Here is a 13,131-nt window from a genome sequence, read left to right on the forward strand (position 1 = left end):
ACTGGCCAACTGTGACAGGAAATGTAGTAAGAAGCCTAGAAAAAGTTAATGCCTAATGTCAATCTGTTACTATGTATTTTCACCAGACACACTTGCAACAAATCAAAGTGCCATGCACGTATCACAGGGATATTACTTAAAGACGTGTATCCGTTAGAGGCTGTTTTAACACAGGGGGGCCAATTGCTTCAAGACAATAGGTCTAGTAATACCAAGGAATCATGGCAAAGTTCCAGTAGCATGCAGGTATCACAGAAATGTAGCAATAAAGTGAATGCTTTATGCTGTTTAGATCTGTTAACATGAGGTCTAATCACTAGACTAGAGCAACATGAAAAAGATCCACTTCCTTAAAGTTGACATGTTTAAGTTAGCCTTGTTTGAATTAAGTCAATATTTATGAGGAAGTCCGAAGTGCCATTTTGTAGTTAGCCTTCTGACCTTTCGGAACAGGATAGTAGTACCACCAGAGTTTAATAATGCAAAATTGCAGTGGCCTATTCACAAGACAGGGATACCATTAGCTCAAAGTAGTTTTAAAATTAGGTAACCCGACTAGGTTATATGTTGCCCCCTGGTGGCGATTTTAAACGGTACCAGTTTATGTAACCCACCAAAAACTGCCATTCTCTTGAGCAAGGAACTTCACCCCCTATAAAATTGCTTATTTTGTGCCAGCCTGTCCAACCTAATGTGCACGTGAAGCAGGTTGCTTGGATTACAAAATAAGACACATTTCCATCTCGCATAGACTAATAACATACCTTTACTCTTTAGGAAGTCACACTTTCATTAGGTTTACTTGAATGATTTATGGACAACTGCCCCAATGTGTAGATGGATATGAATGCGCTTGAACCACAATGGCAATTTAAGGTGGATAACGTCAAGTACCAGTTTGTAACCCACCTTCACTCTTCAAAAAGCCCTTGATATAATTTGTGTCCAGTACAGTCAGTCAAGAGGATTAGCACTGGCTCACAAAACTAGCTTCATAACTGGACAGAAAAAACAAAATGGTGCCCACTAATTAATCTGAAGAAGTTGATCTAGGGTCTCAACCCAAAGCATCCATTTAAAGCAAATATTAAGGTTAACCTAATGTCTGAAATCCAAATGAATGCACATTGTAACCCACCATCACCACTCTTTAAAGTACAACTTGATTTATCAAACAAGGCTGTTTGGTATACGACCTCAACGTGAGAAAGTGGATATGAATGCAACTTGAACCATGGTTAACTTGTTAAAAAGGAGAAACACCTTTTATTTAAGACCATTAAAATAAATACTATACAGAACCCAATGTAGAAAAGTTGATACATGGCCTCTGTCTCAAAAATGGTTAATTTCATAATCACATTTTAAAAATAGCACGGACAAATCAATAAATCCCCACATCCCTCACAACCCACCCCTCCCACCCAATGACAGCCCATATTTTTTAGGCGTTGAAAAAAAGAAAAGAAAACATGTTATAATAGTAATCTCTATATACTCAATCATTTGTAGTTTGGTCCTTTATGTGTAAAACCAACCCCCCCCACAACAGTTTGGTGAGGTAGGTTACAAAAGTGACACCACCCTTTCAAATCAGATATCTCTGAAAAGAAAAAGAAATAACCTGTACTTTGAAATTCCTGTTCTTGTGACAGTTCGAAACAGGGTATGGATTGTAATCCCCTCAACCTATTCTGCCATTAGCAGTCAGTTTCCCTGAAGCCCCACCAATAAGCGACAGGTTTCAAACAAAAATAATAATGCTACCTCACAACTTGGACTATACAGGATAAAGCAGAAATATAAACAAGAGAATAGCACAGCAGAGAGCTCAGACATCAAGAGGAAAACATTTTACTCATTCATGATTGCTTGTTTTTTTCTCATTTTTTTTTCTATACAATTTTTTATTTGTTGAAGCCCCTTTCTTAAAACGAACCTTTAAATACCCACTGAGAGAATAGGGTTGGATACCAATTTCAGTCGATACATTGTAATCTTTAGAAGCAGTATTCTGGCAAATGGTAATGTAATAACACATCTCCAAGACCAAAAAGTCCATGGTATAGTTTGTTGCACACTTACTGAAGTCAAAACACCCACTGACTGTAGATCAATGATACACTTTACAATAGTAAGAACAGTGCATCCAAAATGGCACCCTATTGCCTACTGTGCATTATATAGGGTATGTATGGTGCAGAATCAGACAGCCAGAGTCAGCATAAAAGCAAGTCACCCCCCCCCCCAAATTGCATCATTGGGGGTAGAGTGGATATCATAACCACTTGGCTAGTCAGGATAGGCTCGAGTTGGAGGGGGCACAGAAGCCATTATAGTAATGAATGTGGCCTCTAACTATATGGGTTCTTCTTTAACAGCCATTGACAATTCTAAACTTCAGTCCGAGTAGCACGATTGCCCCCATCATGTCGGGGAGTTGAGCTTAAAAACCAACAATGAACGAACCCATCAAAACAGAACACATTTTTGATTTTGGATAGACAATGGGAGAAGTAGGACTCAAATAAGCTTAACTGCAGACTAAAGGAATGGGCCATAAAGACCCCCCCCCCCAGTTTAGAGAAATTTGAGTTAGGTTAGAATACTACTAGGTCAAGGATAGGAATCATGGTGAAACAGGATCAGATTGCAGGGGAGGGGATCTAGAAGGATCGTATTAGATCCCAGGTAAAGGTGGTAGGGACCAAGGATCCTCATTTGAAGGGGCAGGGGACGTTTTTGTTCAGTGTTTCATGAAGTGGAAGGTTGGGACGGAGATGGAGGGGGGACCTGGGGCCGAACGAAATCCTCTAGAATGTAGAAACTAGATGAGGTCAGCCACGTTCATTGGCATCTCCTCGACGGTGGTATTGTAGAACGTCTCGATGTCCCGCAGCGTACGCTTGTCCTCTTCAGTCACCATGTTGATGGCAACGCCCTTACGACCGAAACGACCACCTCGCCCAATCCTGACAGAGGAAGCAGAGGTTAGGTTGGACATTAGGTTCCATCATGACGTTGAAATGCGACTGTGGCAGGTAGATATGACCCTTCATTACATGTTAAGTGCTTTGAGCCACCAGAAAAGAGCTATACATTCATGCTATTACATAATGATTGACTATTTACCCCCCCCCCCCCAATTTGTTACTTAAATCTTGTGTACCCATTGAATGAAACCCGAATGAACACAAAGGAGTCACAATTTCAACCAACTAGAATCAAACTACATAACGCTGTATTCAGCCAGTGTGGAATCTGATCATGAGTTCCAGAACCCTGAGGTTTAGAACACGCCAGCCAACAGAACGCTGACAGGCGGAACTAGAACACTCAGGGGGTTCCAGAGTCAGTTGACACGCATGGATTTCATCATTATACAGCTGTAGTTTAGCATGTGAAACACATGGTGACCTGGTATCAATGTCATTTGCTTTTACGTCAACCACATGTGAAGTCAGACATATTTCCACAAAGGACAACGCTGCATGCTAGGAGTCATAGTCTCACCTGTGGATGTAGTTCTCCCTGTTGGTGGGCAGGTCATAGTTGATGACCAGGGACACCTGCTGGACATCAATACCTCTGGCCTGGGGGACAAGAGAGACAGGAACAGTCAGTCCCAGGTTAAAAGGTGACCAGAGAAGACAGGCTGATGGCATTTGGGACACAGGTCACAGTACAAATAGGCCCAGGTGGCCAATGACAGGTCAGTCAGTCTTACTGTACTGATGTATAATGGTTGAAAATCAAGCGCTGTTAAAGACTGTACATTAGAAATTGGAGAAAGCCAAACTGTTCTATGGACATTGAGAATCATACCAACTAATTCAACTCTTGAGCAATACCATGATACCATCTAGACTAGAGGGAGAGGTAGCACCGGAAAAAAAATTTGTGCGCAATACTTGTTATTTTGAATCAGTCAACCGCAAGGAAAGAAAAAAGTTACATTAGCAAAAGGTTGTAAACTGCAAATAAGTCGTGAGTAGGGACTGTGAGCCCAGTCACTGTGGAGAGCAGATTCTAGATTCTCTACCAGAGACCTTCATTCCAGACACAGCACACAAGCTGGGAGGAGAGTTATCTCTGGACTTAAATGAACAGGAAGTGGGTGGGGAACCATTACAGTGAGACGCCATCGCATGGAACAGGGAAACTACTTGAGCTCGATGTCATTGCAGGAAGTGATTTACCAGCAGGTCAGTGGTGATAAGAACTCTACTGGAGCCTGAGCGAAACTCCCTCATGATCAGGTCTCTCTCTTTCTGGTCCATGTCTCCATGCTGGAAGAGGACATAAGATACACATCTTATTAGGCAGAGGTTATGTGGGTGTAGCTAAATGCTTGGGTTCCTAGCTCCTACAGCATAGTTATATCTAACATATATAAAAGTAAAGTTTAGGGTGAATCATGTTTTGCTAAAAGACTTAACATAGATACAGGTCATACGAATCCATGCCAATTATGGCTATATGAGATTTTAGACTTGGACATTGTAGAAAACATTACTGCATGATTACAGGAGTTGGACTTGAGGTAACGTCAAAACACTACACAATATGCAAATACTGTGCCCATAGCATGAACCAGCCTATTCCTCACTGAACAGAGTTGACTGGGATGAATATGGACTTATTCTCTCTTCCCCTGGCAGATATAAGACTCAGTGCCACTAGAGAACACCGCCTTGCCCAGTTGACAGGGGAGATGAGGGCAGAGCATAGATGTAAAAAAAAAAAAAAAAAGGAGTTATGCCATTTCTATGGGACAGTCTCACATTGACATAGCCATGTTAATTAAAATCAGAGCAGTTGTTAGGACAATGTTCTTAGAATTGTGACACCGAACAAGGCACTCAAAGCCCTAAGTCTAAAATGACTCATGACAGAACAACCTTCAGTCAACTTGATTACTTTTATATCTTGCCCATTATTTCACTAGGCAAGTCAGTTCAGAAATTTTTATTTTATTATTTACAATGACCTACCAAAAGCCCTAGTTCAGTGACAGGGATTAAAATAGAGGACAAAATGCCACAAGTCAAGTAAGAACATACATGACAGACAAGTTAATTCTCAAACCAAGGCTGTAGCCCAAGTTAACTTCAAGAGAAGTGTTTATACATACAATGATCCCCAACTTTTTAAAAGCCTCGTTAGCCTCTTACCCAGAGCAGTTTAAGGCCACAGACATTCAGGTTCATCGCCTCTTACCAGAGCGGAAACGGTGAAGTCCCTGGCGTGCATCTTCTCAGTGAGCCAGTCCACCTTCCTCCTGGTGTTGATGAAGATCACAGCCTGGGTAATGGTCAGGGTCTCATAAAGGTCACACAGGGTGTCCAGCTTCCACTCCTAACAGGTGAGACAAAGGAACAGATCAGGGGATGACAAAGCAATGGAATATAGCGCTGATGCACCAGTTAGGCAAACCCGTATTCATGCACAATATGGAGCTAGGCAGATGTGCTGGGTCATTATGAGTGAACCCTCTTCCAAAGTTCCCCCTTTCAATTTACACATCTCAACTTTCTTTTACCGTAGTCCGGCAAGCCAACTCAACTTAGCCTTTAATTACTACAAGTCTCATGAGAAGTTAAGTCGTCAAAACTAATGCCCAAGAGCCAATAACCATTGTAGGGCATTTGTCCAATAGAGGGGTGTGTTTTCAGGGCGACTGTCAGATCATGCCCCCAGAGCCCTGAGGCCCAGTAACAACCAGCTGACAGAAGGCCAACCCAGGCCACCCGGAGCCCCAGGGGATTCTGGGATCAGTTGACAAGCACAAGTCTCATAAAACAAACAGTCATTACCTTACTGGCAAGACAAGTCTAAATGTTTACCGTGGGTGTTTACACCATGCCTATGGTTCTGTGATGAGCTAAGATGACATGCTTCTTAGTGGGGCTTTTGTACCCTTGGTTCAGTAAAAGTAACCGAAAGGTTGCAAGACCGAATACCAGATTGACAAGGTAAAAATGTGTCTTCCACTCCTGAACGCAGTTAACCCACTGTTACTAGGCCGTCAATGAAAAGAGGTATTTGTTCTTAACTGACTTGCCTAGTTAAATAAAAGGTAAAAATAAATTGAGTTCACTTCAATTAACTTTTACTGCCTCAGAAACCCGGATCCGGGAGCACCCCCCACCCCCCACACACTGATTAGCATAGATAGCATAGCTTCAGAAGTAGATAGTAGCATCTAAATATCATTAAATCACAAGTCCAAGACACCAGATGAAAGATACAGATCTTGTGAATAAAGCCACCATTTCAGATTTTTAAAATGTTTTACAGGGAAGACAAAATATGTAAATCTATTAGCTAAACACGTTAGCAAAATACACCACTATTCTAACTCCATCAGTTTCTTACTCCTTCAGGTGCTATCACCAATTCGGCTCAACTAAGATATTGATAGCCAATAACCTATAAAAAAAACCATCAGATGACAGTCTGATAACATATTCATGGTATAGGATAGTTTTTGTTAGAAAAAAGTGCATATTTCAGGTAGAAATCACAGTTTACAATTGCACCGACCATCACAAATCCACTAGAATTACTAGATAGAGCAACGTGTATGACCAATTTACTCATCATAAAACATTTCATAAGAATAGACAAAGCATAGCAATGGAAAGACCCAGATCTTGTGATTCCAGACAATATTTCAGATTTTCTAAGCGTTTTACAGCGAAAACACAATAAATCGATAAGTTAGCATACCACATGTGAAAACGTTACCAGAGCATCGATTCCAGGCAAAGAGCGCTATAACGTAATCACCGCCAAAAGATATTAATTTTTTCACTAACCTTCTCAGAATTCTTCCGATGACACTCCTGTAACATCATTTTACAACATACATATACAGTTTGTTCGAAAAGGTGCATATTTAGCCATACAAAACCGTGGTTACACAATGAAAATACTAGGAAATCAAGCCTCAATATGTCTGACGTCATCTATCAGAGTGATCTAGTTTAATTAAAAGCTAATCATATACTTGACTAAAAAATACAGGGTTGACAGGAATCGAAAGACAAATTAGTTCTTAATGCAACCGCTGATTTACATTTTTAAAATTATCCTTACTTTTCAATACAGGGTTGGCCAAGTGAAGCTATACCAAACAAAATGGCGATGTATGCGTTTAAAATATTTCGACAGAAACACGGTTTATCATATTAAATATTGCTTACTTTGAGCTGATCTTCCATCATATTCTTGGGCAATGTATCCTTTCTATGTTATAAACGTCTTTTGGTCGATAGATGTCCTCTGTCCTTCGAAATGTCCATCACCAACGACCGACACCCTAAAGCGTGTCCAAACTTTCAGAGTGCACGACAAAGAAATTCCTCAAAATCGCACTAAACGGATATAAATTGATATAAAACGGTTAAAATTCACTACATTATGATGTTTTTAACAACTATAACGACTGAAAACATGACCGGAGAAATACTGCTGGTTAGAAAACGATTTGGAACGAGGCAGGTCCGATGGCCTTCACGCTTGAGGCGCACGTTGAGAAAGAGGGGTCTCTGTACATTTTTGTCATTTATAATGGCTGTGAACGTCCCATAGACTTCATTGAAAACGTGATGACGTACAGACACCCAGAGGAAGACGTAGGTAGTGTCGGTTTCTTCATAGCATTCACTGTGGCCTTATAAACAGACCCCAGATCAGAGGTAAAAATTTCTGAAATCTGAACCCTGTCATGAAAAGTGCTGTAGAAATTGTTCTGTACCACTCAGAGACAAAATTTCAACTCCTATAGAAACTATAGACTGTTTTCTATCCAATAATAACAATAATATGCATATTGTACGATCAAGAATTGAGTACGAGGCAGTTTAATTTGGAAATGTAAAAAAAAAAATAATGCTAACAGCTCCCCCTATTGACAAAAGGTTAAGTTTAACCAAATGTTCACATACCGGCTGTCAGAAGAAGAGTTTACCATGCAAACACAATCATTAAAATGAGAACCAAATGACTGTAGGTGCAGTCAAAGCAAGCCTTACTCTAAACTCTCCCAAGGGCTAAATCTAAATAAAACTCCCCCAATCCCACCTTTAACTGATCCTAGATCTGTGCCCAAGGGCAACCCCCACCTCTTTCTCAACGTTGATGTAGAACTGGCGAATACCCTCCAGGGTGAGCTCCTCCTTCTTGACCAGGATACGGATGGGCTCACGCATGAACTTCTTGGTGACCTCCAGCACATCCTGGGGCATGGTGGCAGACAGCAGCACCACCTGGAGGGGTTAGAGGTGAAAGGCCATTAGTTAGAATTAACGACAGATGTTACATTACTTACGTCCACACTATCTACTACCTGGTAGCACCCAATTCCCAAATAGAGCACTCACTTTAGTCACTAGAGGGAATAGGGTGTCGCTTTAGACAGCCATGGTCAACCACATGGGAGTTAGGCATGTTGAAGTCAAATCAACAGTACACTGAACAGTCTACAACAGTTCAACCCCAAGGAAAAGGCAATGCCAACCTCAATCACATGAGTGACAGGTGTGGGTGTGTGTGGTGACTTGTTGTAAACTGACAGCAAGTGAATAAGTTGTAAACTGCTATTAAGTCGTGAGGAGGGACTGAGAGCCCAGTCACTGTGGAGAGCAGATTCTAGATTCTATACCAAAGACCTTCATTCCAGACACAGCACACAAGCTGGGAGGAGAGTTATCTCTGGCCCCCCATACTATAGGGGGTGGGACAGTTTCAGTGTAACGCCACTGCATCAAGTAAATACTTCCCTTAAGCAATGAACCATGAAATTTTTTTCTAGTAATGACAACGACAGACACACATCTGTCAAATGTCTCTAGCTAAAGTCGGTACTACAGACTGACGTACCTGCGTGCTGGTGGGGAGCTTCTGGAAGATCTCGTAGATCTGGTCCTTGAACCCTCGACTCAACATCTCATCTGCCTCGTCCAGAACAAACATCTTGATGTTCTTGGAGGCTGGATGGAGGAACCAATTAAACATGCATATAAAAAATATTAATTTAATTCCATCTTTACTGGTAATATCACCACTAACAATATTAGAGGGATGAAATAGCAAATTAATCTTTTCCTACTACTTCGCAACAAAAAGTGCTGAGTCATTGAACACTGTATTCAGCCAGTGTGGAATCTGATCATGAGTTCCAGAGCCCTGAGGTTTAGAACACGCCAGCCAACAGAACGCTGACAGGCGGAACTAGAACACTCAGGGGGTTCCAGAGTCAGTTGACACGCATGGATTTCATCATTATACAGCTCTATAACCGTACCCGTTCACGCAAACGTATAAACACCAATTCAAACTATACAAGCTACATCTGACTTACTTACGCACATGCAAAATAAAATATTGTAAAGCCTCACTCCAAGCGTAACTTCAACCGTTGATTGGCAAATAAAACATTTGGTCAACCACTAGACCAGCACTTACCCAGGTATTTGCGGTTCAACATATCGAACACGCGGCCAGGGGTCCCCACCACTATGTGAGGGGCCTCAGCCTGGAGCTTGGTAACCTCGTTACGGACGTTGGTCCCTCCTATACAGGCATGGCAGGAGGCTCCCATGTAGTCACCTAGGGCCAGGATCACCTTCTGGATCTGAGGAAGAAGGAAAGAAATATATTGGATAAAGGGGTATCGTTTTGAGTTCTGATCGTTGGGGTTTGTGTCAGAGGTGCGTCTAGAATAACTGAGTTGGTATTGGTTTGAAAGAATATGAGTTTTAGTGAAAAGGATATTTAATTCCCAATTCATCAGGCATCAGAGTATTTTGAAGCACGTGTTGCCCATTACATGAAAAATCTTTGGCCTGGTTGACTTGTACATGTCAGGTTTGGCCAGTACATTTCCTGTTATACAAACTGTTATAATGTACAGGTTTTATAGATCTGTGCCCATAGCATGAACCAGCCTATTCCTCACTGAACAGAGTTGACTGGGATGAATATGGACTCATTCTCTCTTCCCCTGGCAGATATAAGACTCAGTGCCACTAGAGAACACCGCCTTGCCCAGTTGACAGGGGAGATGAGGTTACCACACAGGAGGCTAAGAGTTTAGAATAGTGTGACATTACTTATGGTGTATTCTAGTCACAAATCTGTCAAGTAACCGAAGTAATGTGCCCATTCCCCCCCAGGACATACCTGCTGAGCCAGCTCTCTGGTGGGGGCCAGGACCAGGGCTTGGGTGCCCTTCAGCTCCATGTCAATCTGCTGCAGAATGGAAATGGCGAAGGTGGCAGTCTTCCCAGTACCAGACTGAGCCTGTGCAATCACATCATAACCTGGGAGCAGGCAGGACGGGAGATTATCAATGTCAGCTCTTTATAAAAAACATTTGTGGCATACTATACGGATTACATTTCCTATACCATTAACCCCACAACTATTTTGCGAGGACTTGAACACATGCTTTTTACTAGAACGTCAGCTAACAAACATACACATTTAAGTAAAATGAACCACCCACTACCAGTTGTTCAGAGTTAAATTTAAATTCTCAGTAAATTAAACTAAAAATGCACTACATTTGACCTGTGCCCATAGCATGAACCAGCCTATTCCTCACTGAACAGAGTTGACTGGGATGAATATGGACTTATTCTCTCTTCCCCTGGCAGATATAAGACTCAGTGCCATTAGAGGACACCGCCTTGCCCAGTTGACAGGGAGCTTTAAGTCAAGCAGAAGTAGTGACTTCAGCAGTTTTAGTTCCCTTGGCTTAAGAGAATGTTAGAGGTCTTAAGGTGACGAACTCATGCTTTCTTAAGAGTTGAACTCCCTCATAAGGGTTATAACATATACAATTTACACCCAACCATCTGAAGTACGAGCGTGGTTGAATACTCACCCTTGATACAAGGGAGGATAGCCCTCTGCTGGATAGCGGAGGGTTTTTCAAAACCATAGGCATAGATTCCCCTGAGCAGCTTTTCGCCCAAGTTCATCTCATCAAAACTGTCCACGATCTCATTCCAGTTGCTCTGTAGAAAGTAGAATATAAACATTTACCATACACTTATCCAGTGTGACTTTGACTACCTACTGTTTTAGCATCGAATTAAGCTGATAAAACACATTAAGTTTTAACTGGCGCTCTTGAAACGGTTCCTGTGCATCCAATTTAGCAGCTGTAACAATGCAGCATTACTCACCTCAATGATCCCATCTGGCTCCATGCCCTCAGGGCCATTATCTCTAGAAGGTCTGAAAAAGATCAAACATGGCAGAAGTCATTATTAGCCAATTCCCTGAGGGACAAGAGTAAACTACCCTACACATTTTACAACCTAAACCTGCCTCTAAGCTTGAAGGCAAATATCGTTACTTATAGGCTACACTGGACAGGCATACTGCTCAAGTGAGAAATTGTTTCTGGCGGAGAAGTAATTCCTACTAGAAAAGGATTAAAATAATGTCATTTAACCGTCTCGTAAAAGTTTTTTTAATGTATTGCTAAACAGCCGAATTGCACAATGGAGATTGTGTAGAGTAGAACACGTAGAGTGGGCGGGCGGCATTTCCCGGAAAAACGCCCATGGTCGAAAGGCGGCCATTTCTTTCAGACATTTCAAGATGGTCGTTCACCAAGGCCCGAATACCAGTGACGGTTAACAGCTTGCGTAAACGACGATTGAACGTGTAAAATACGTAACAAATTACTTAGATGTTAAAAAACGGACTTAACATAATATTCCTATTGAAAGTAATCTCTGAAAATAATTCTGGTTTACAAGGGCTGGTAATCTACATGTTAAGCATTAGCCTGCTAGATAGCCAACTAGGCCCAATGTCGATCACTCCCGAGTGAATTGGCAACTAGATAAATATTAAGTCAACAAATCGCGAACATTGTTTTAATACAACACCTATCCATTTGGAATGTGATAAATAGGTCAGACAAAACTGGCAATAGTAAGACAATAAGGCCTGCCATCGTCACGCCGGTAACTACGACCATGTGCGTGACATTATCACCCCCCGCCCTTTCCTCGAGCCATCCTGCTGGACCTGGCTGACTAACGATACCATGTTGACCTGCCCAAGATCTTTCGATTAATATATCGACGTATTTTCAAAAGTGAGGCTTATTAAAATCAGATTACAACACAGAAAAGCCACATCAGGTACGTATTCCGGAAAGGCCTAGGCTAAACCAGGCTCAAATCAAGTTCGTCACTCACGTGCTTGCCGAGAAGCCGGCACCGCAACATCTCGTACTGCAAATTAGGCTAAAGTTCTAACAGTGGTTTTCTAAACATAAAAAATATATAATAATCTTAATTCGTACGCTTTCACAACAGAAAATAAAATGTTGTCGATCGATGTTGGTTATATATTACGAGTAACTCCTTATCTAAAAAGGCCGAATTGAGGGACCTTTACACATAGCTAACGTTAACTTAGGCTAACTACATATAACGTTAGCATACGGGCTAACCAGATATCGAACAAGTCAAATACGTTCAACATTAACGCTTTAAACGTCGCATACATTTTCAAATAGTATGCGTTACGATAATACATATTTTTCCTATTTGAAATTACAATTTGATCAATATTACGCAATACAGTTCCAAAAATGTGCGTTCCTTACTGTACCTGTCTTCATATTCAGCCGACATTATCACAAAGGAAGAGAATGTGGCAGAAACCTTATATATACGTCTACGTGTTGAGCAAACTAGCGATTTCATTGCAGCAGTGCAATATCAATCAACTCTGACTCCACCCATTATGATATATCATTGGCCAACTCATACGTTATTAAAAAGTGATTGACAGCTTAATCGCATATATTTACACTCAAGTAGGCGGGACATAATACATAACCCTCCCATCGCATGTAACTATTGGGCAAAAGCACGCATGAAGTCAGTTTTCATTGGGTATTTCCTTTGCAGCGTTGAACGCGCTCGAACACTGATCTCAGATCAGCTTTTCCGATCATGTTAAAAACTTCAACATTCTAGAATGAGAAATCTGAAACCGATGCAGGAACAGTTCATTTAGCACCACATATGGGTAGAGCCATCCCCTGCCAGTCTTTACGTCACTCAATTGGGCTCTCGAGTGGCGCAGCGGTCA

The 13,131-nt window shown here is 41.5% G+C and overlaps 1 protein-coding gene and 3 non-coding genes across 4 annotated transcripts; all 4 read right to left on the reverse strand.

The window, feature by feature from the left end:
* Window positions 1-1,238: 1,238 nt before the first annotated feature.
* LOC139534321 (eukaryotic initiation factor 4A-I) lies at window positions 1,239-12,720 on the reverse strand. Its single transcript, XM_071333373.1, has 11 exons — window positions 12,646-12,720; window positions 11,199-11,250; window positions 10,895-11,027; window positions 10,189-10,328; window positions 9,472-9,640; window positions 8,887-8,996; window positions 8,130-8,273; window positions 5,221-5,358; window positions 4,200-4,289; window positions 3,514-3,593; window positions 1,239-2,972 (listed from the first exon to the last, which is right to left on the reverse strand). Exons 1-11 carry the CDS (start codon window positions 12,666-12,668, stop codon window positions 2,828-2,830), a joined length of 1,224 nt encoding a protein of 407 aa, XP_071189474.1. The 5' UTR covers window positions 12,669-12,720; the 3' UTR covers window positions 1,239-2,827.
* On the reverse strand, window positions 3,242-3,384 carry LOC139534988 (small nucleolar RNA SNORD10). Its single transcript, XR_011667072.1, has one exon. It is a non-coding gene; the product is annotated as a small nucleolar RNA SNORD10 (small nucleolar RNA).
* LOC139534990 (small nucleolar RNA SNORD10) lies at window positions 5,668-5,807 on the reverse strand. Its single transcript, XR_011667074.1, has one exon. It is a non-coding gene; the product is annotated as a small nucleolar RNA SNORD10 (small nucleolar RNA).
* Window positions 9,152-9,294, reverse strand: LOC139534989 (small nucleolar RNA SNORD10). The gene has a single exon (XR_011667073.1). It is a non-coding gene; the product is annotated as a small nucleolar RNA SNORD10 (small nucleolar RNA).
* Window positions 12,721-13,131: the final 411 nt, after the last annotated feature.

This window comes from Salvelinus alpinus, chromosome 11 (assembly GCF_045679555.1).
Source record: "Salvelinus alpinus chromosome 11, SLU_Salpinus.1, whole genome shotgun sequence".
Lineage (NCBI taxonomy): Eukaryota > Metazoa > Chordata > Actinopteri > Salmoniformes > Salmonidae > Salvelinus > Salvelinus alpinus.

Coding starts and splice junctions, on each gene's coding strand:
- LOC139534321 (XM_071333373.1), bottom strand. CDS start 12,668: ATGTCGGCTGAATATGAAGACAG. Junction 11,251..12,645: donor TCGGCTGAATATGAAGACAG/GTACAGTAAGGA, acceptor GATCTTTTTCAG/ACCTTCTAGAGATAATGGCC. Junction 4,290..5,220: donor ACTTCACCGTTTCCGCTCTG/GTAAGAGGCGAT, acceptor GTCCTCTTCCAG/CATGGAGACATGGACCAGAA.